Source organism: Taudactylus pleione, unplaced genomic scaffold (assembly GCF_031769625.1).
Source record: "Taudactylus pleione unplaced genomic scaffold, aTauple2 ptg000206l, whole genome shotgun sequence".
Lineage (NCBI taxonomy): Eukaryota > Metazoa > Chordata > Amphibia > Anura > Myobatrachidae > Taudactylus > Taudactylus pleione.
This window is the reverse complement of record NW_028284608.1, coordinates 7,823,537-7,847,797: the sequence shown is the minus strand read 5'-3', so window position 1 is coordinate 7,847,797 and position 24,261 is coordinate 7,823,537. Positions and strand designations below refer to the sequence as shown.

The window sequence follows — 24,261 nt, the reverse complement described above, 5'->3', positions numbered from 1 at the left end:
CCCAGAGTGACAAGAAATGGGTGGTGTTTCATGTTGGCATGCCCCATTTTCAGTAGCCACGCCCCTTCTGGTATTTGACAACGCCCATTATGGACAGAGCACTAACCACAGCCACAACACGAACAGAAAGGTGGGCTTGGGCAATGCCACAGGTCTGGATCTTGTGGCCACAGGGCCTGCAAAGTTGGCGTATGTATGATTGGTGGCTATGGGCAACACCTACACTTATCCACTTAAGACTGTTTGATACATCTCCACCACAGTTAATTTCAGTGAGACTGTGATATCACAAAGTCATGAAAAAAAAATGCTGAGTACATTTTATAAAAAGAAGATAAAAAAAAAATCAATACCAGTTTTACATTCAATTCCACTGGTTTGCATCCATTATTGCGGAAAAAAAAAACGCAATTTCATTGTAATTTAGCCTCTGAAAAGTGAGGTATAGGCCGCTGTTTAGGGGTTTGGGTTACAGATAGATCCGGTTTGCCCTCAGTAAACATGGCTGCCATAGCCTCAGCCATTGTCCTGCGACGGTGGTAAAGACTACATCTCCCAACCGCCTTGCGGTTTTTATAGTCAGAGACGGGCACCGGCTGGGGTCAGCGCCTGTGTGTTGCTGCAGCAGGAGGCAAGGGAAGAGCGGATTTGGCTGGACGGTACCCGGGGATCTCTGACAATGGCCATGGACAACGCCGGCAAGGAGCGCGAAGCCGTGCAGCTGATGGCGGACGCAGAGAAGAGGGTGAAGTCCTCGCACTCCTTCCTGCGGGGTCTCTTCGGGTGAGAGCAGGGGGGAGGTGGGGAGACATGGGCTGTCATCTCGGAGGAGGATGAAGGAGGGGGGGAAGGGAGTGGTGGAGCTGGGAGACAGGCGCAGGCCTTTTACATGTCCATCACTCCTATTACTATACCACAGGAATTATTCACATGCTGCAGCTGCTGCTGTCCTGGGTACCACATTATACCAGGAGTGAGCATTGCCATAGCTGGGTACCGCATTATACCAGGAGTGAGCATTGCCATAGCTGGGTACCGCATTATACCAGGAGTGAGCATTGCCATAGCTGGGCACCACATTATACCAGGATTGATCATTGCCATACCTGGGTACCGCATTATACCAGGAGTGAGCATTGCCATAGCTGGGTACCGCATTATATCAGGAGTGAGCATTGCCATAGCTGGGTACCACATTATACCAGGAGTGAGCTTTGCCATAGCTGGGTACCACATTATACCAGGAGTGAGCTTTGCCATAGCTGGGTACCACATTATACCAGGAGTGAGCTTTGCCATAGCTGGGTACCACATTATACCAGGAGTGAGCTTTGCCATAGCTGGGTACCACATTATACCAGGAGTGAGCTTTGCCATAGCTGGGTACCACATTATACCAGGAGTGAGCTTTGCCATAGCTGGGTACCACATTATACCAGAAGTGAGCTTTGCCATAGCTGGGTACCACATTATACCAGAAGTGAGCATTGCTATAGCTGGATACCACATTATACCAGGAGTGAACATTGCTATAGCTGGGTACCACATTATACCAGGAGTGAACATTGCCATAGCTGGGTACCACATTATACCAGGAGTGAACATTGCCATAGCTGGGTACCACATTATACCAGGAGTGAACATTGCTATAGCTGGGTACCACATTATATCAGGATAAGCATTGGCATAGCTGGGTACCACATTATACCAGGAGTGAACATTGCCATAGCTGGGTACCACATTATACCAGGAGTGAACATTGCCATAGCTGGGTACCACATTATACCAGGAGTGAACATTGCCATAGCTGGGTACCACATTATACCAGGAGTGAACATTGCTATAGCTGGGTACCACATTATACCAGGAGTGAACATTGCTATAGCTGGGTACCACATTATATCAGGATAAGCATTGCCATAGCTGGGTACCGCATTATACCTGGGAGTGAGCATTGCCATAGCTGGGTACCGCATTATACCTGGGAGTGACCATTGCCATAGCTGGGTACCGCATTATACCAGGAGTGACCATTGCCATAGCTGGGTACCGCATTATACCTGGGAGTGACCATTGCCATAGCTGGGTACCGCATTATACCTGGGAGTGACCATTGCCATAGCTGGGTACCGCATTATACCTGGGAGTGACCATTGCCATAGCTGGGTACCGCATTATACCTGGGAGTGACCATTGCCATAGCTGGGTACCGCATTATACCTGGGAGTGAGCATTGCCATAGCTGGGTACCGCATTATACCTGGGAGTGAGCATTGCCATAGCTGGGTACCGCATTATACCAGGAGTGAGCATTGCCATAGCTGGGTACCACATTATACCAGGAGTGAGCATTGCCATAGCTGGGCACCACATTATACCAGGAGTGATCATTGCCATAGCTGGGTACCACATTATACCAGGAGTGAGCATTGCCATAGCTGGGCACCACATTATACCAGGAGTGAGCATTGCCATAGCTGGGTACCGCATTATACCAGGAGTGAGCAGCCACAGCTGGGTACCACATTATACCAGGAGTGAGCATTGCCATAGCTGGGTACTGCATTATACCAGGAGTGAGCATTGCCATAGCTGGGCACAGCATTATACCAGGAGTGAGCATTGCCATAGCTGGGTACCGCATTATGCCAGGAGTGAGCATTGCCTCATTACAGTTTTGGAGCATTGGATGTCGGGGGAGAATATTGCATAGGTTAATAGCCACGTGGGAGAAGCATAAAGCCATTGTAAGAATTACTGATCCCCGTGGTAGACGCAGGCCATAATGGTGCCCAATCCTAACTATTTAGAATGAGTGCGTGCTCAAATGTGACTGCAGAGGACAGAACACCAGTAGATACAGTGTCTCCGGGGCTGCTCCATATTTCACCGATTTATATGCGTTGGCCTTGGACAAATAGAACATTTCTGAAGGGGTCCCTGTGAGAATAAGGGAGCGTTAAAGGGTGTGCAGTTTGTGCCACATGTCCTGCATTCATTATTAAATAAAGCAGCAATTGTCCAATCACACTGCGACGCAATGTCAAAGTGCATTGCCCTGGGAATCCATTTTAATACTCACTTCAGCATGGTCTGTTTCATTTAGACAGGTCCAGCAGTACCACCCGCACCCTAATCCTAACACTCCCCCTAATGCCTAACCCCGCTACCTAACCCTAACCTCCCCCTAACACCCTGATACTTACCTTTGGGATGCTGGCGGTCTGGATACTGGTACCCTGATCCCGACCTGACGGGATTTTGGCGCCGGTATTCAGACCGTCGGCATCCCGCACACCGGGATGCCGACTACATCCTGCTCAGGTGATATGTACAGCATAGAATCCCTGCCAGAAGAGTGGAACAACAGGTTGACACCTTAAATCCGTGGGTTTCACAGGTTATAGCATATGCACTCATGTCTACTTCAGACTTATAGCCTTTGCAAATTGGTTGGCGCAAGATAGACAAATGTTAGAGGAGACCTGTTATAGGGCCTGATTCAGTGTGCACTGCTGATCGCAGATTCCCGATTATCGCGCGTACCATCCCATTCTGCTAGTGTGCAGAATGGGTCCTGCATAGGGGCGTTGCGGGGGCGGGGTCGTCAGGCATTCCTGGAACCGGAGGCGTGTCCACCCCATTTTCCGGGACTAGCAAGCCCAGGCAGATGCAGTGTTCTGGGCTCGCAAGCCGGCCAGCCTGAGTTAGCTGAGGCTTACACGACTGGCAGCCCGGCGCCGTCCACCATAGCGACCATCGACCACTGATGGTCGTGATGGTGATCTCAGCCTAAGACCTTCGTCGCAGTGCTGGGATCGCAAATGCAGCAGGGGGTGTCTTACGCCTTCTACAGCATTTGCATCATAGCAAGGACGTAATTGCAAAGTTGCCTGCGTGCATACATCATATATCTATAGCCTGCGTGCATACATCATATATCTATAGCCTGTGTGCATACATCATATATCTATAGCCTGTGTGCATACATCATATATCTATAGCCTGCGTGCATACATCATATATCTATAGCCTGTGTGCATACATCATATATCTATAGCCTGTGTGCATACATCATATATCTATAGCCTGCGTGCATACATCATATATCTATAGCCTGCGTGCATACATCATATATCTATAGCCTGCGTGCATACATCATATATCTATAGCCTGTGTGCATACATCATATATCTATAGCCTGCGTGCATACATCATATATCTATAGCCTGCGTGCATACATCATATATCTATAGCCTGTGTGCATACATCATATATCTATAGCCTGTGTGCATACATCATATATCTATAGCCTGCGTGCATACATCATATATCTATAGCCTGCGTGCATACATCATATATCTATAGCCTGCGTGCATACATCATATATCTATAGCCTGTGTGCATACATCATATATCTATAGCCTGCGCGCAGCTTTGCAATTGCGATCCTCGCTGAATCAGGCCCATAGTCTACAAGTGACCTGAGATTTATATTTCTGCAGGTCAGTAACCCCACACATACAGGAAAAGTCACTCTGGGGTGACTTTAAAAAAATATCTACATTTATTGGGCCTTAGTAAGTGCCCAGACACAGAAATCTGAAATGATTTGGAAATTGCCGTTTAACAGCGTTTCCCACCTGACCTGCTGAACTCAAGCAGTACTTCAGCGTCCCCATGTGCAAGGTGTTAAGGGCCCCATACAGCAGACGGCCGTTTCACGATACCTGATTGGACCGGATTTTCCATCGGGGAACTGCTGAAATTCTTCTTGTTAACAATCTCTGATTTGCTGATCCTGATCTTATTTGAGACGGGATCTTGATCTTATTTGAGACGTTTTGGATTTGACCGATGCCCTGGCGTCTGGGGATCGGTGAATTGGCCCAGTACATCGCTGATGTATGGGGGCCTGTAGTGCCTTCTCCAGATACTGTAGACTCACAGTTGACTAGGGAGGTAAATATTTTTGCAATAAAAATGCATCTTTTTATTTGTAATGGATTAACAAAAGGTGTTGATCAGTGAGAATAAATCTTTTGATTCCATGATGTCAAAAAATAAAATTTTAAAAATGCCTAAAAACACTTTGGGGGTTATGCAATAGGTTCCAAGATTGCAGAGGCAGCATGATTTTGGTGAGTTTGCTGTTAAATTTAAAGTGACAATAAGTTTTATAAGGCTGGTTTTGCCCTCTTTTTGCCACTTTACATTTCTTAAGGCGAGCTGAGGGAGGACAGACACCTCACTTAATTGATGCTAATGTTAATGTTTGTGATGTAGGATATTGTATAGTCTGTCTGTGAAAAAAAAAAATTACAAAAAAAAGAAAATATATGCATTTATTTAAATTATTATAGTCGCTCTACTTTATTAGATACATAAAGGTGTAGTGATTGAGGAGACCTGTACTTAGGAGGAGGGAGTGTAGTTATTGGGTACACCTGGATATAGGAGCAGGTGGTGTAGTGATTGGTTAGGAGGAGGGAGTGTAGTTATTGGGTACACCTACATATAGGAGCAGGTGGTGTAGTGATTGGTTAGGAAGAGGGAGTGTAGTTTTTGGGTACACCTGGATTTAGAAGCAGGTGGTGTAGTGATTGGTTAGGAGGAGGGAGTGTAGTTATTGGGTACACCCGGATATAGGAGCAGGTGGTGTAGTGATTGGTTAGGAAGAGGGAGTGTAGTTTTTGGGTACACCTGGATTTAGAAGCAGGTGGTGTAGTGATTGGTTAGGAGGAGGGAGTGTAGTTATTGGGTACACCCGGATATAGGAGCAGGTGGTGTAGTGATTGGTTAGGAAGAGGGAGTGTAGTTATTGGGTACACCCGGATATAGGAGCAGGTGGTGTAGTGATTGGTTAGGAGGAGGGAGTGTAGTTATTGGGTACACCTGGATATAGGAGCAGGTGGTGTAGTGATTGGTTAGGAAGAGGGAGTGTAGTTATTGGGTACACCTGGATATAGGAGCAGGTGGTGTAGTGACTGGTTAGGAGGAGGGAGTGTAGTTATTGGGTACACCTGGATATAGGAGCAGGTGGTGTAGTGATTGGTTAGGAGGAGGGAGTGTAGTTATTGGGTACACCTGGATATAGGAGCAGGTGGTGTAGTGACTGGTTAGGAGGAGGGAGTGTAGTTATTGGGTACACCTGGATATAGGAGCAGGTGGTGTAGTGATTGGTTAGGAGGAGGGAGTGTAGTTATTGGGTACACCTGGATATAGGAGCAGGTGGTGTAGTGATTGGTTAGGAGGAGGGAGTGTAGTTATTGGGTACACCTGGATATAGGAGCAGGTGGTGTAGTGATTGGTTAGGAGGAGGGAGTGTAGTTATTGGGTACACCTGGATATAGGAGCAGGTGGTGTAGTGACTGGTTAGGAGGAGGGAGTGTAGTTATTGGGTACACCTGGATATAGGAGCAGGTGGTGTAGTGACTGGTTAGGAGGAGGGAGTGTAGTTATTGGGTACACCTGGATATAGGAGCAGGTGGTGTAGTGACTGGTTAGGAGGAGGGAGTGTAGTTATTGGGTACACCTGGATATAGGAGCAGGTGGTGTAGTGACTGGTTTGGAGGAGGGAGTGTAGTTATTGGGTACACCTGGATATAGGAGCAGGTGGTGTAGTGATTGGTTAGGAAGAGGGAGTTTAGAGATTGTGAACACACAGACATTAGAGGAGGAAGCCTTGTGATTGGGTACACCTGCATTTGGGAGGAAGGGGTGTAGTGTTTAGGTACACCTGTGATTAGGAGGAAGGGGTGTAGTTATTGGGTACACCTAATTTTATAAGGAACAATCTCCTTATGGTGATTTGCTGTTGTATTTCGCTGTGTGAAATATTACACTCAAAAATATAATACATTTACATGATTTATTTGTTAGTGATTATTCAAAGAGCATTTACTACACGCAGACAGTTCTGCTTTGACCAAAGCCAATCACTATGCGTAGAGCAGGGATGCTGTTAGACGTGTCTGGGGACACAGAACCCATCATTACTCTTGTTGGTACTTGCTAATTCAGACCTCTGCAGGCTGCCGATATCATGAAGGAGATTGAGGTCAGGAAACTATTGTTCGCTATGATTCCGAACCACCTGTCTATTTATCATGCTAAATCTGGTAAAATGGTCATCTTTGCTCCTTAATAAATACACTTTTCGGTTAACAGTTGTCTCATAATTCTGTAGGAATGGATGAGTTTTCTAAAAAATAAAATGGTACTTCCTCATCTTTGCGGCCCCCTGCTGGAGCCGTCAGTGAAGATACAGAAGTAGCGTAAAAATTAGGAAATACTATTCGGCCCCTTGCAGGCTGGCTTCGCTCGCCACGCTGCGGGCACGGTGGCTCGCTTTGCTCGCCACATGGATATATTCCCCCTCCATGTCCACTTGGATGGTGGGGAATGACGTTGGACTCTGGTTGATCGTATCTGAAGATACGTAAGTACAGTAAAGATCAGCCAGTATCCAACGTCATTGCCTACCATCCCAGTGGACATGGAGGGGGAATATATCCATGTGGCGAGCGAAGCGAGCCACCGTGCCCGCAGCGTGGCGAGCGAAGCTACTTGCGTATCTTCACTGAATAGTGAAGATACGTAAGTAGCGTAACCACTGGCTCCAGCAGGGGGCCGCAAAGATGAGGAACTACCAATAAAATTAATAAAAAATAAAAAGCAACAATGTGTCTAAAGACTGACATCACCGAAGCTATGGAATGATTCATGTTTGACACCACATAGGTGCAGATTGCCATTTATGGCTGCTTAGTAAACTGGTTAGTCCGCTGTCAATGTCTATAGCAGTGGTTCTCAAACTCTGTCCTCAGGACCCCACACAGGTCACGTTTTCCAGGTCACCCAGCAGATGCACAGGTGTAGTCATTACTCACTGACACATTTTGAAAGATTCTCAGGTGGAGCTAATTATTTTACTTGTGATTCTGTGAGGAGACCTGGAAAACATGCACTGTTTGGGGTCCTGAGGACCGAGTTTGAGAATTTGTGCTCTATAGCATCTATTGCAGAGCATTGCAGGGAGCCACTCATAGCCTAACATGGAAGCGTAAGTATAGGACTTAAGTTCCATGTGTCTGTAAAAGTCATCCCATTGTTATTGCTGGACACAAAAAAAGTAAATAAAGCACAGGGTGTAATAACGTTTTTTTTTTCTCCGTCTTTTAATCAGTGGAAACACAAAGGTTGAAGAAGCCTGTGAGATGTATGCCAGAGCAGCCAACATGTTCAAGATGGCTAAGAACTGGAGCGGTAAGTGTGGGCCTGGGGGAGTATGTAACCTTAAAGGGGCTGTCGTCTTCCAACAACCCCAGCTCATGTAACAAGTTGGTGTGATCTCGGCCATTTTCCCAGTGATCTGCGCATTCTCTGAAACTATGTCCCCAGGAAAATAGGTGTGGTCGCCATTTTCTCGGAGACCTATGAATGCGCAATATATTCTGGCATGAAGCCAGAATATCTGCAGCGCTCAGAGCTCTGGCAGAGAGGGGGGGGCGTACGGGCCCCCTCCTCTCTTAAAACGCCCCTGATACATTTCTTTTTATGAAGCCTTGTTGCAAAATAGGACGACAGTGATTGTACAGTATTGTTTGTTTTTCTGCTTCTGAATCATGGCTGGTAATATGTACTAACATTTTATTCTGTAGCTGCGGGAAATGCTTTTTGCCAGGCGGCCAAGCTGTATATGCAACTGCAGAGCAAACATGACGCAGCCACGAGTTTTGTAGATGCCGGGAACGCGTACAAGAAAGCTGATCCGCAAGGTAACGTTCCTGATGTACAGTATGCATTGCAGTGCCCCGAAATGTTGTTATGCTCAAATCTTACCTCACAGGATCTATACCATAGCATATACCATAAAGACCTATACCATAGCATATACCATAAAAATCTATACCATAGCATATACCATAAAGACCTATACCATAGCATATACCATAAAGACCTATACCATAGCATATACCATAAAGACCTATACCATAGCCATTCTATCATTTTGAAAATGTATGAAATCATCCTCTTTACCCTTAATGATATTTGCTATAATGGGGAAGAATCCCCTCTACCATTATAGCAGCCATAAGAGTACCATAAATCTGTGCAATTCATTTTTATCTATGTGTTCATAACGTGTTTCCTAGCACAGCAAGCACTATGTATAGGGACAATGTGTTTCCTAGCACAGGAAGCACTATGTATAGGGACAATGTGTTTCCTAGCACAGCAAGCACTACGTATAGGGACAATGTGTTTCCTAGCACAGGAAGCACTATGTATAGGGATAATGTGTTTGCTAGCACAGCAAGCACTATGTATAGGGATAATGTGTTTGCTAGCACAGCAAGCACTACGTATAGGGACAATGTGTTTCCTAGCACAGCAAGCACTATGTATAGGGATAATGTGTTTCCTAGCACAGCAAGCACTACGTATAGGGACATTGTGTTTCCTAGCACAGCAAGCACTACGTATAGGGACAATGTGTTTTCTAGCACAACAAGCACTACGTATAGGGATAATGTGTTTCCTAGCACAGCAAGCACTACGTATAGGGACAATGTGTTTCCTAGCACAGCAAGCACTATGTATAGGGATAATGTGTTTCCTAGCACAGCAAGCACTACGTATAGGGACAATGTGTTTCCTAGCACAACAAGCACTATGTATAGGGACAATGTGTTTCCTAGCACAGCAAGCACTACGTATAGGGATAATGTGTTTCCTAGCACAGCAAGCACTATGTATAGGGACAATGTGTTTCCTAGAACAGGAAGCACTACGTATAGGGATAATGTGTTTCCTAGAACAGGAAGCACTACGTATAGGGATAATGTGTTTCCTAGCACAGCAAGCACTATGTATAGGGACAATGTGTTTCCTAGCACAGGAAGCACTATGTATAGGGACAATGTGTTTTCTAGCACAGCAAGCACTATGTATAGGGACAATGTGTTTTCTAGCACAGCAAGCACTACGTATAGGGACAATGTGTTTCCTAGCACAACAAGCACTATGTATAGGGACAATGTGTTTCCTAGCACAGCAAGCACTACGTATAGGGATAATGTGTTTCCTAGCACAGCAAGCACTATGTATAGGGACAATGTGTTTCCTAGAACAGGAAGCACTACGTATAGGGATAATGTGTTTCCTAGCACAGCAAGCACTACGTATAGGGACAATGTGTTTCCTAGCACAGGAAGCACTATGTATAGGGACAATGTGTTTCCTAGCACAGCAAGCACTACGTATAGGGATAATGTGTTTCCTAGCACAGCAAGCACTATGTATAGGGACAATGTGTTTTCTAGCACAGCAAGCACTATGTATAGGGACAATGTGTTTTCTAGCACAGCAAGCACTACGTATAGGGATAATGTGTTTCCTAGCACAGCAAGCACTATGTATAGGGACAATGTGTTTCCTAGCACAGCAAGCTCTATGTATAGGGATAATGTGTTTCCTAGCAGAGCAAGCACTACGTATAGGGATAATGTGTTTCCTAGCACAGCAAGCACTACGTATAGGGACAATGTGTTTCCTAGCACAGCAAGCACTATGTATAGGGACAATGTGTTTCCTAGCACAGCAAGCTCTATGTATAGGGATAATGTGTTTCCTAGCAGAGCAAGCACTACGTATAGGGACAATGGAAGTCTTGCACCTCTTGCAGTTGGATGCCAGAGGCTCTGGGCGTGATACAGAGATGGACGCTATTGTTGCCTCTGCTGCAACTACACCGAATTGCCGATGGAGCTGAGACGCTGGAGCCATTTTTTTGCATATGAGATTACAACCGCAGTCTTCGACACCCCCCCCAAAACTGTTAGGACGAGCCAGCGTTTAAGCCGACACTTTCCCATTACCTCCCGCAAACGCTCCCTGACTATCACACTGCGGGCAAATCCTTGCTACGACTGCCGTCGGTATTGAAAGTTGACGCATGCGCAGTGCGACTGTTATGAATGTGCAGACCACCGATAATCGATCAACTATGAAAGTATTGGCATGGAACCATGGCTGTTTAATGTCTTACCTTTGCTTCCTCCATACAGAATCCATTCTGTGGGGCAGATTTACTTAACGTCAGGTTTACAAAACTGTCGGTCGTTGGCTTTGACGAATGTTTTTCAAGCGACAATAGTAATTGATACAAAACCATGCTGATTTAGCATTAATGGCTATCGCCCTTTGAAATCCATCGGTCAAAGCCGCCGATCATCGTTTGCTTAGTAAACCTGACTGATAGTAAATCTACCCCTGAGTGTTAAATAAATTTCCAGTGCTTGTTTCTGGGGATCGGCTGTGCTCTATTTATTATATCAATAGACGTCTGAGAGGAGGGAACCCCATCTGACAGCTCTATGGACAGGGGAGACTAATTAGGATGAGGGCTCTTTGAAGTGGAGACTGTTTACTTATGAATGATATTGGGGAATGCACATGTAACTGCTACATATAGGGGTAAATGTAATAGAATGCAGGATGCAGACTGGTTTTGCCTTTTAAATGATTGCCCCTTTAAAACTCTGGGCAGATTTGCCGGGAACTCGCCAATATCTGCATCTGGCATGATATTACATTCACCCCATAGTCTTATGTTATCTATCACTGTACAGGCTATTAGTGATCTCCTGACTCTTCATGTTCTGTCATTTATTGGGATCAGCTGACCAAGGGCCTGATTCAGACCCACTCGCAAGCGGCTGTCCGCTCGCAAGTGGGTCGATGGTGTGCACTGCGGCGGGAGCTCCGTCGTGCGCATGCGCCAGACGCGACGAGCGAAGGACTTTCCTTCGCTCGTTGTGTCTGATCAAAGGGGGCGTGCTGTCGATGTTGATTGACAGCACGCCCCCTTTGGTGGGCGTGCCGGGGGCGTGCCTCCCAGACAGGGGCGTTCCCAAGGGAACGCCTACCGTCAGAAGCCGGCCCACTGACATCACTAGTGATGTCAGTGGGAGTGATTTTGGCTCTGATAGAGCCAAAATCACTCCGGGTCTTGCGGTTGAGAAACCGCAGGCCCCCGGCTCGCAGTGGCGATGGTCAAGACCATCGCGGCCATCAACCTGCACGCTCGTATAGGCTGTGGGTGGTGACCCACAGCTATACGAGCGTCTAGGAGGACGCTCCATAATTATGGAGGACGGCCCTCATTCAGAGCGTGCGCTCTGCTCAGAGCGTCCGGCTCTGAATGAGGGCCCAAGTCCTATACTTTTATATACTCTGCTCAACATGAACAATGTACAGTCAGAGAGTAGGGTATGTCATAGAGATTAAAGATTGTTTTATAGGAGGCAGAAACATTGCTATAACATGAATACTATACATAGAAACATAGAATGTGTCTGCAGAGAAGAACCACACTTTCTGTAGAAAAGAGTCCTCCTTATATTTTCCAATATTTTGTTTAATTTGTGCTTATTGGTTTATTACATATGCTAAAAGTTCTGCTTCATTATCAGTCTTTCCATTTTAGCTCTCTAATCATTAAAGTAATTGCATTATTTTTTGTTAAGTTGCTTTTCATTGTCTCTCCTAATTGCTAACATCAGAGGCCATCAACTGCTTAAATGCAGCCATCGATATTTACACAGATATGGTAAGGAATGATATTCTGTAGATCTCTCTTTATTTTTTTAATATTTAAAGGCTCGTTCTCATAGGGATTCCAAAACGACACTCGTTAGAGTGTTAAAGTGCTCATTAGCCCATCTCAAAGCTTCCACCAATGTACTAAGACGTATTTCTGAGCACTGCCGGCAATGTCCATTTGCACAGCTAATACGTGTATGAGTATGTGCACAGGTCAGCTTGCTTACCTTTTTTTGGAGTATCCGTGTCGGAGCACATTTTATGAGATTTGAGATTATGCACTATGGGCCTGATTCAGCAAGGAACGCAGTTGCTAATGTGCACGCAATCGGCCGATTGTTGCGTACTGCGTATGCATCACAGTTCATGAACCGGCCACTGCGTTCGGGACTGCACTCGCAGTGACTACGCAGACCCATCGCAGAGTGATTGACAGGAAGTGCCGTTTTTGGGTGGTTGGCGAAATGCAGACGTGCCAGTGCGTTTCAACGTCGTGCATAAATTATCCACTGCAATGACCTACGCAGCCTGATGGTGGGCGCTGAAGTTAGCAATTTCTGAGTAAGGTCAGAGCTTGTGCAGGTGTGTGTGAGGCTGCGATGGTGCTCTATTGTACCGATGGTTTCCCAGTCTAGCTAAGGCTTACGAATGTGTGTAAGGTGGGCGTCCTTGTGTAGTGTAGTGCGGTGACATAGCGATCGCAATGAATTGGCATACTATCGCAGTTGAACTGTGTGCGTAATTGCTATTTCATTCGCATCTGCGTTCCTTGCTGAATCAGGCCCTAAGTGCTCTAAGATAACACCTTTGGGTACAAGGCATTCGCTTTTGAAAACAGCAATAATAGTGCATGGAATTAACCTATTTATCTATACTACATGGCCAAAAGTATGTGGTGGGATGTGGTAAGATTTGTCGACATTCATCATATTTACAAGGGTGGTATGTCCTCATGATGACCTGTCAACAAACCATCCCTGTGGGCCCATTGGTCACTTAGCTTCTCCTGGCAACAGCGGCGGCTCCAGGGTTCTCTTCCAGGTCCCTGCGGCCATGTAACAGTCCCTTCCGGCACAGACCTGTGATGCTCCAGCATTTAGGTAATTATATTTTTCCTCTAGTTCTATTCCCTGACTCTAACCATCCCCCTAGTGACTAACTTATCCTCCCCCCACAGTCTAACCCTTACTCTCCCTCCCACAGTCTAACCCTAACTCTCCCCTCCCCCCCCCCCCCCGCAGCCTAACCCTAACCTCCCCCCCGCAGCCTACCTCTAACCATCATGTTGGCGGCGCCTAACCCTAACTGTTAACATTCTCAGCATGGCGACATTTCACATGTTTTGATGTCGACATTGTGAACATTCTGAAGATGTAGACATGTTGCATGTTGACAATTTCAAACATGTCGACATTCTAAAGTCGACTTAGTGGTGACGTCATTATGAATGTTACTGTCGACCGTCTGACTGGATACCGTGTGGAGACCTGAACATCTCACTCGTATGTGCTTGTTGAACATCTGATTCCAAAACCATGGGCATTAATATCTTGGCCCCCTTTTTTGCTCCTTTTCTAGCATCCACTCTCCAGGGAAGGCTTTCCACTTCTTTTTGGAACATGGCTGCGTAGATTTGCATTAATTCAGCCACAAGAGATGGGGTGGGCAATAAGCGTCCCCCAGCTGTTGTAGAACTACATATCCCAGCATGCCCTGCCACAGTTTTGCTATTTGACCATGCAAAAACTGTTGCAATGCATGCTGGGATGTGTAGTTCAACAACAGCTGGAGGCTGCTTATTGCCCACCCCTGCACAAGAGCATTAGTGAGATTGGGCATTGATATTGTGTGATGAGGCCTGGTTCGCAGACCCCACACCATTACTCCTCCATCAAACCTTAGAATTGACCGCACACATTAGTGCAGGAAGCTTTGTCCTGGCATCCACCTGAAGTCAGATTCTACTGCTAGTGGTACAGCATGTTTCGCCACTCCAGACAACGCGTTTCCACTTCTCTGAAGTACAATCCATGAAGCTCAGGCGTCCTTGTGCAGACATCATTTCCAGAGGCCGTTCGAACCCGATAGTGAGTATTGCAACCGAAGAGAGATCATTTTTACGTGCTAATCCGTTCAGCACACGGAGCTTGTTTGGGCTAAAGCTACGCTTCTGATCTGTTTTTGCTCCGGGTTTGGTACGGCATCCCAATGGTCAGAATGCCGTCAGCGGGATTCCCGAGGGTGAAAAATGCTGGTGATTTTCGGTAAGTATTCTAAGGCTAGTACTAACCCCAACCCTAACCCGCTCCTGCCACAGCCTAACTTTAACCCTCCCTTCCCGCAGCCTAACCCATATACTTAACATTTAAAATTGTTGGCATTTTGATCCATTGGGTTTCCGCATCAAGTATACTGCACTTCGGGATTCTGACTGTCGGGTTGCCGCCTACTTCCCGGTGCTCCTAGATGTTTAGACTTCACTAAAATAGTATTTACATGTGACCGGGACGGCTTTAGCAGGGCAGAAATTTGAAGAGCATTCTTGAAAGGTGGCATGAAGACAGTGCCATGTTATGTCACCAAGCTCTAAGCTCTTCAGTGTGACCCATTCTCCTGCCAGTGTGTGACTATGGAGTTGACATGGCTGTATACTTGATTTTAGGTATCTGTTAGCAATGGGTGTGGTTGAAATGGCCAAACACCCTAATTAGAAGGGGTGTCCACATTCTTTTGGCCATGTAGTTGTCCGTTTCAGATATTACATAGACCCCAAAGTTGTTTTTATTTAAATAATGATATATTATCTAATTTTCAACCTGAATGGAATTATTTCTTCTCCTTCCCACTTGGACATGAACATTTTTTTTCTGTTAGAACGCCAATTGCGTCTGTCTCCTCCTCTTGTTATACATAGATTGCCAATATCAAGAGAGTGTCAGTAGTAAATGTATTTCTTAGGGCCTCCGTAGCTGGCCAAGCTGCACACCGTAATTTCTGTGGCAAATTGGATTTCCATTATAGAATGATATAAAATGCATGTGTGCGTCAGCGATCTATATTGAGCACAATACAAATAATAACCGCTATTTTCTCTTATAGGGAAGGTTTACAATTGCTGCTAAGCATCACATTACAATCGCAGAAATTTATGAGACCGAGCTTGTAGACATAGAAAAGGTGAGACCGTAGGTGCATAAACTATTGTACTATTCCTTCTAGGCGGTAATCGTACTGCTGAAGACAAGACGTAGTTTTGACACCGTCTCATAGATAGGCTATAAAGAGACATGCTGGAGCCACACCATTTGTTTTTTGATCTGTGTTGAAAAGTATAAATTACTAAATGTAACTGTCCGTATTCTATGGTGCCACAGATATAAATTGTGCCATACATATGATTCACTAGTTAGTCGTTAGTGTATTATACAGGGTGTTTCACTCGCTATTGGCCCCAAAGTTTTTCTTATAACTTTTAAAACCTCCAAACTGCTCAATAAATTGTCTTTGGCATGCCTTTTATCAACTCCGTTTTCCAGTACGTCTGGACAATAAATACGATTTATTCAGCTGTCTACTGGTTCATATTGACATGTAACAGACAGGATGAATGTGGACGCCTCAGTACATATAACGCCACTGTCGGAAACAGGAATAGCAGTGGTGGCACCAGAGGTGGGACTACAGCGCTGTCCAAAATTCAAATAGGGGAGCCACACCAACTGCCACTCTCACTGGCATCCTGTCTGGCAGTTGGTGTGGCTCCTCTATTTGAATTTTGGACTGCGCTGCTGATTAGGGTGGTGAACAGCTGTCCTTCACTGTGCGCATGCGTGAACAGCTGGCATGGATGCTAATGAAGAACACTTTCAGTACTTGCTATGGCTTCCTCATGTTTCTCATAGACCAAGGTAAGTCTGTGTCACATTTCACCAAATTACGTCAGTTACTTTAAAAGTTACAAGAAAAACTTTGGGGCCGATAGCGAGTGAAACGCCCTGCACTAAGCATCGGGGGAAGACTGATATCTCTGCCTTGTCCTATTACAATATACTATAAATATAACATTTAAGAGCCAGATTAATGTATTGTTTGTCTATGTCTAGGCAATTGCACATTATGAGCAGTCAGCAGATTACTACAAAGGAGAAGAATCAAACAGGTAAGTTTTCTGTCTTAGTGTTCATGCTATGAGTTGCTGTCACTGTGTTTGTTACTGTGAGACTGCACACAGGTCCCGTTAATAGTGGTTTGGGACAGGATATTGTACAGTCATGTTAGTAGGAGTGGGGGGATGAAGAGAATTGAATCTGTTGTATATTTGAAATATTGTGGGTTCCTAAGTGATATGGAAGAGAGATTAAAGTATTGCTGTTTTATTGGATAATGCACTGTTTGCATTGAGGCTTTAGTATAATAGCTGAACTGTATGACCCCAAACCATTAGTGCATCACCCCGCTCTGTGTGTAATGTCAGTGGATACCTTTCTTAAGACTGGATAGTGAATACAATAAGTATTTGGCTTTGTACAAGAGTCTTTAAAGTGAATGGGATTAGATCAATCCTGTAGACTGGAGCACCAGCAAATTCCCATTGCTGTGGACTGGTCACACTAATCACAGCACAAGTTACAGACCTAACCACATTGGAAAACGCATTGAAATGTGAGTCAGTAACTTCCCGTGCCTGTATATGTAACGTAGTTTATACACCTGGATACGGATTACACTACACAGAATGGATGATCTCATGACTACTATTTGTACCTATTACTATATCTTTTCATTGTGTTTTTCGTGGCTCATCAGTACTGAACTATTGCAGTGAATAAAAGCAGAATTGTGATTTAAATGCAAGTGCCTTTGAAAGTACAAATATTTTACCTTTAGTCTCTTTTACACTTAGACAATACTATTTATAATCCCTAATTAAAAAAGAAAGAAGGATTTTCAATACAACAGTACAAAGCACCAATAAAGAATTGTAGTGTGTTTTACAGGAAATGTACTGATTGATATTTTAACACAAAAAAACATAACCGCAAACTAGTAAGAAGATAATAGAGCACCCGGCATTGGCTTTCATGTAATCCCCATTTCCTATGTTTATTGTTAGAGCAGCACTCCTTGTAATACGCAATGTATTTAGCCCTGAATCTGGACACATAGGGCCTGATTTTGAGTCTCGCGCACTGCGGATTTCGGACGCGGTGGATCGATTCTTCCTCTGTGTCTTAGTCGCACCGCGTATGCCTCCCAATTGTGTTCCTAAAGAGTCACAGTTGCGATTTCAGATGCACACGTGGAAAAGTGTAGTGTGCGTGACAGGGAGGTGACTTAGCGCAGGCACGGAGATGGTCTGCGTTATGGGAGTGTCAAAGGCGCGTCTGAAAGTGGCTGCGTACACAGATGCTTAACCGCTCACATATGGGGCCACACTCTGATGGAGAAATCGTACCTGCTATAGGGATGGTGAATCTGATGGTGGCGCTTAAAGACTCACAATCTGCATTTGCTAATAGACGCTGACACGACTGCACCGATATATAATAAGCTGCCACTTGCTGGTCTTGGCGTCATTTAGGTGAAATAGATGCTAGATTAAAAGAGGCAAATAAATTGCCGCTTTAAATCTACTAGCAAGCTCGCTGAATTCACGGCGAGACCAGCAAATCGCATATGGGCCATAAATTCACCCTAAGGCACTGGTTGGAAACCGCTAATCTCCTCTACAATATTCAGACTTTCTCCATCACTTTCGGGACTTTTCTTGATCTTCTGTTTCTGTATTTCAGCTCCGCTAACAAATGTCTGCTGAAAGTGGCTTCATATGCGGCACAATTGGAGCAGTACCAGAAAGCAATAGAAATCTATGAACAGGTTTGTATTGGTGTCATCCAGTGGGCATACACCTAAAACGCAAATACATAGCATATAACATTACACATAAATGTAATTACATGTAAACGCTTCAATAACCTAACAAAGAAGCCGCCGCCGGTGTCACGCAGTGGTGTTAAATACAAGAATGTGTACGATTAAAATAATCTTTTCTTACGATCACAAGTCAGATCTTTTTATTATGCTCTTTATCTGTGTTGGATGTACATGTCACATACTGTATATATCTGTGCATGTTGTTACCGGCTCCTTTTTATATAATGCAGCCAGTGTTTTAGCTTTGGGTGTCCTTTTAATTTAGTAAACTGTAAAGAACTTTCATTGTGGGACGTGTGTAGGGGTTGGGAGGTTTCATGTATTTTCCTTCCTTGCATGTATTTGTCGAGGGTACATGGGTGCGTTACGGTGGCACCACAGGTGATCCATCCAGGTGACCCTAGAGTACACAGACAGGGATGGGCGTTTCATTTTGCCACACATGTGGTTGGTCAAATAGGATGAGATCCAGATAAATAAATGTTGTATGAATTTATTTGCACAGTGTAACTGATCAGACAGATTAATACTCAGCTGCTGGGAGATCTACCAGTTATTACTATTGCAGGCTCCAGTTGTTTTGTAACGCTCCATAATCTCAGTATTTATTTTTGCATCTGGTTTATTGGTTCCCAAATCCACATTGTAATCTTCCCTAGGTCGGCACCAGCACAATGGATAATCCGCTGCTGAAGTACAGTGCAAAAGAATATTTCTTCAAAGCAGCTCTGTGCCATTTTATTGTGGATGAACTGAACGCTAAGGTAATATGCATTGTGTGTACGTACGTGTAGGATTCATACAGTGATGGTGTAATAGTACTTCTGGATGTACGAGCCCCTTTTTTTTTTTTTAACTCTATATAGAAAAATGGAAAGCAAACATATAATAAATAAAAACAATCCACTTTAGTTTTTATATTTTCAAAAACTATTTGCTACTAAATACAAAACAGTAAATATAGTAGAAATATATAAAAAAAAATTTAAAATGGGGGGGAAGAAAAAGAGATAGGCAATCACCGGTACAGATTCTAAAATACAGAGTATTTACAAGCAACAAGGAGGCAATAAACCTAAATTGTGTGTGTGTGTGTGTGTGTGTGTGTGTGTGACCTCCTCCCTGTCTTGCCCATCTGTCTGCCCCTCCCCTTGAGAATGTAAGCTCTTGCGAGCAGGGCCCTCTACCCTCTTGTGCTTCTCCTTACTATATGTTCATCTACTTCTTACTCACCACTAGGACATCTAACACTTGGTGCCTATGCTTTGCTGCTTATGTGGGTGTTATGGCCACCTATGTATCAATGTATATTATCCATGTCCTTGTCCTTCATTGTATTGTATTTTACTGTAAGTAACTTTTTGGTTATGTACCTTGTAAGGCGCTGCGGAACACTTGTGGCGCCATATAAATAAACGATAATAATAATAATATAGTGCCCATCCGTTACATGGCAGTCTGAGCGGCTGAACAAATACACATGGGAATTTAACCTATTCACTAACTTCAGTGACATCACTGAGGCACCAATATTAAGGAGGCATGAGGCCCCTGGTGTTTGAGAATGCAGTCCTTTCAATTAGTAACTTGTGGCAAGACATTATAATGCTATCACTATTTACTTTGTCCCCTTGTACGGTCTGTTTGTACTTTTTGAATTGGTTGTGTTTCAGTGTCTGTTTTACCCAGTATGGCGATAGGGGGCGCTTGATGGGAATGGGTACGGGATGCCGGCGCTCGGTATCCCGACGGTCAGAATCCTGATGCCGACATCCCGATAGGGTTAGGATACGACACCTGTCAGTAGGTATCCTAACCCTCCCCTTCTCCCTTGGTACATCGAGCAAAATCTGATGCGATTACAGCGCTTGAGGTCGACTATACCCTGCCGCAAGCACTGCGATCACTTCAGTGTGTATTTCAACCAGGTAACGTGTACTATGACGCTGCCTGTTGTTAATAATGCACTCCTCTGAAACGGCGTCGAGACACTCAGGCACGCCTGCGTTCGCACATCCACTGCCCCATTTCTAGTGGACTGCCCCTGTTACCACCCACAAACTGCTTCTCCTGTCACTCACTCTGCTGGGCTGTCTATGCGCAAAAAGCGATCGCTTCCCGAGTCGTTCGCGCACACGCATTACGATGCATGCACAGATTGCAAATATCGGCCAGCTATGAGCGATCTCATCCTAGTGAGCGGGTCTGAATCAGCTCCAGAGTCCGATATGATATGGATTGTGATCGGTTCCTTGTGCTGTTTTGCAGATTGCAGTGGAGAAATATGAAGAAATGTTTCCTGCATTTTCAGATTCTAGGGAATGCAAACTAATAAAGGTGAGTGTGTACAGGGGGTGCCTGGGAGTGTCTGTGTCATAAGCCTGGATACTTAGAGGTCTATTTACTAAGCAGTGTTAGGAGACAGATTGAAAAGTGATAAGGTGCCAGCCAATCAGCTCCCAACTGCCATCTCTCAGGCTGTGTTTGAAATATAACAGGAGCTGATTGGCTGGTACCTTATCACTTTCCACTCTGTCTCCTAACACTGCTTAGTAACTAGACCCCTTAGAGGGAGATGGGCACAATAACTGGTGGGAATGTCTTGTGTGGCACATGTGATAGGGAGCACAGGGAATGCTTGGGAATCATATTTTCACTGAAGATGCGCAATCCGCTGACACTTCTACAAGTCTATACACAGATTTAGCACGCTGTTTTTTGTATTTCTCAGAAATTGCTGGAAGCTCATGAAGAACAGAACAGCGAAGCATACACTGAAGCTGTGAGTAACATATCGCATATATCCGGCACTACACAGACACTCTACCAGACTGTTTACATATGTTTTGAAATTGTTCTTGTCGTCCCTTAAGGGGCATACACACGAGATGATATCTTTGAACGATAACTATATCGTTCAACGATATATCGTTCCATGTATATGCAACGATGCGCGCTCCCGCTGGATGATAACGATCTCTTTTGTCGTCCGTAAATGCAGGCCAATTTGGACGATATCGTCAAGAATTGCCTGTTCAGAGATGTGGCAGGATGACTTCACTGAAAGAGATCTGTCAGTGTGTACACCAAATATTGTTTGTCCTGCACTACAGAAAGTTCAAGGGAAATCTTTCCCCAATATTGTTCAAACAGCACATTTGACCTTATTCAGAGTCGGTCGCGAGCGCCGATGCGCTCGTAACCGACTCGATGGTTAGGGCTGCGCACGCGCAGCGGCCGCACTGTGCGTGCGCAATCCCTGGAGCGACAGAGTAACTCTGACGCTCCGGAGCTCACTACCAAAGGGGCGGCTGTCGATGTTGATCGACAGCTGCCCCCGTTTGGTAGGCGGGCTGGGGGGGGGTGGTTTCCAAAACGGAGGTGTTCCTTTACGAACGCCTACCGTTTTGTGGGCGGCCGCACTGACCTCATCAGTGATGTCAGTGGGGAGCTTCCTGCTCCATCAGAGCAGAAAGCTCCCTGGGGCTTACGAGTGCCCAGACCCATCCTTAGGGTCTGGTCGTAAGCCGCGATGGTGATCACCATAGCGATCATCAACCTGGTCCGTCGTTAAGCTGTGGGCGGACATCCTATAAACGAGCAAGCATCACCGCCAATGGAAATCAGCATTGACTTCTTCATCACAGTTCCCAGAAACTGGCCTACCAATATATGTTACTGAGCATGCTTGATTATGATCTCTGCAGGTAACACTGAAATTGACGCAAAGCGAGCGCTTGTCAGGAATTGTTCGGACAGGTCCGTTTGCTTACATTATAATTTGGAGCACAGGCGTCATGCAGCGCTCACTAGGCTTATGTACGAAAAATTTGTTCTGCAAACAATTTATCGACCTGTCTGAATAAGCTCTAATAATAATTTATAGTTTTCCTCCTACTGTGTATATATAATAGGGTGCGATTTCCGTGAACTGGTGCGATCTCTGCAATAAAACTCATATCCAGGTCGGTATTGGTACAGGCGTAATTGCAGAGATTGCACTGGTTTGTGAAATCATACCCTTATTGCGTATACCCCATTGGTGTTAATTCATCTTTTATTATTTATATAACTTGTCAGCTTTGCATAATTAACTGGGAAATCTCAATTAATTTGTCCAAAGTCTTGCCATTATCTTTATAACACGTTGAAATGCACCTGGTGCTTACCCAGCAGGGGGAGCTGTCTTGTGTGTTTAACCAATATGAATTTGTATGCTCACTGGATACGCTTATCTCACTATCTGGTTGTCAGTTGACCAGTTTATCTCTCTCTACACTTTCTCTCTCCAAACTTTGATAAATCTCCCCTTAAACTGGCTATACATCAGGCATCCATCGGGCAAATTCCCCATTCTGCTGGTGCCTGAATCGGGTGATCGGCAGAATCCAACATGTTGGACAATCCTGATTAGCTGATTCCGCGAGTCTGGGATTTTTAACATGTATTTTGCTGATCATCGCAATCTGGTTATCGGATTGACATTGTGGAATCGGAGATTCTGCCGACAGATGTATGGTCTGCATAAGTCTTGGACTGTGCAATGATCACAATCTCATGTACAAACTGTTTATTTTTCTCTCTTATTTTACAATACAGGTGAAGGAGTTTGATTCAATTTCCCGTTTAGATCAGTGGCTTACCACCATGTTACTCCGCATCAAAAAGTCAATCCAAGGAGATGGTGATGGAGACCTTAAATAAATCAGACACTTGCTACCAGTATACACCTGATCCCTGTTTCGTTTTAGTCTTTGCAAAATTCTTTATTTTATTTACTTTTGATACTTTTCAGCACCAGTAATGTCTGTAATACAACACAATGTTAATGGCTGCATGGCATCTAGCACTGAAAGGATTTCATGTGAAACATTTTATATGAATTATACCTATTTTTAGTATGGGGGAATCAAATATTTAAATGGATGCAAATTATATTTTTATTTTTATGCATAATGGCCAACATTTCTTGAGGGTATGAAAGTAGTTATTTTATTAAATTGCACTCATTGTCTCCACACAGTGTGGGCGGCCATTTTGTGTGGGACCAACCTAATGTACATGATCATGCAGCCAAACATTTTGCCAGGAGCCAGTGAATCATGGCCGAGGCTCATCAAGGTTGGTGCCATAGCTGGTATTCTTATGTATATTATTCATCCATTCTAATGCATAAAGACGTCTCCCTTGAGGGTTTCAAGTGGACATCCACTATATTGTAATCTTATAAGCAAACGTACAGATGGCTGTAGCTGAGGTGCTGTAGTATGGAGAACACTTAAAAGAGGATGAAAATTAATTTATATTAATCTGTATCAAAGCTCAAAGTATTGCACCTTACTACACTGCTATATGCAAGTCCTGAGCTACTAAACACTGTCTTTTCAGGCCTTGGTCACGTTATAAGGGCTCATATGGTATCGGGATTAACAAAAAAGTTTGTCAACTTCCGCCGCAGGTGTATTGCTGCCTCTTGCAGTCATGGGGGCGCAATGCTTGACTGAGCATATATCCAGCATATACGATAGCTATGACATTGCTGATTTACGCGGTGGCAGGAAAAACTAGCGATCTTGCCTTTCGCGATTTCCCATTCTGGAACGAGCGATGCAGCCATTGTATGTAATTGAATTGTTCCCCTGGAGTCTAGGGGGTAAATTTACTAAAGTGAGAGATTTTAGAAGTGGAGATGTTGCCCATAGCAACCAATCAGATTCT

General features: G+C 44.7%; 1 protein-coding gene across 1 annotated transcript; it reads left to right on the top strand.

Annotated features, from left to right (window-relative positions):
- Window positions 1–598: 598 nt before the first annotated feature.
- On the top strand, window positions 599–24,234 carry LOC148517899 (beta-soluble NSF attachment protein). Its single transcript, XM_088478073.1, has 11 exons — window positions 599–783; window positions 8,189–8,268; window positions 8,664–8,780; window positions 12,570–12,616; window positions 15,709–15,786; window positions 16,713–16,768; window positions 18,402–18,486; window positions 19,203–19,307; window positions 20,812–20,880; window positions 21,275–21,325; window positions 23,143–24,234. The coding sequence occupies exons 1-11, from the start codon at window positions 680–682 to the stop codon at window positions 23,245–23,247; spliced, it is 897 nt and encodes a 298-aa protein (XP_088334199.1). The 5' UTR covers window positions 599–679; the 3' UTR covers window positions 23,248–24,234.
- The last annotated feature ends 27 nt before the right edge of the window (window positions 24,235–24,261 follow it).

Coding starts and splice junctions, on each gene's coding strand:
- LOC148517899 (XM_088478073.1), top strand. CDS start 680: ATGGCCATGGACAACGCCGGCAAGGAGCGCGAAGCCGTGCAGCTGATG. Junction 15,787..16,712: donor AGCTTGTAGACATAGAAAAG/GTGAGACCGTAG, acceptor GTCTATGTCTAG/GCAATTGCACATTATGAGCA. Junction 21,326..23,142: donor GCGAAGCATACACTGAAGCT/GTGAGTAACATA, acceptor TTTACAATACAG/GTGAAGGAGTTTGATTCAAT.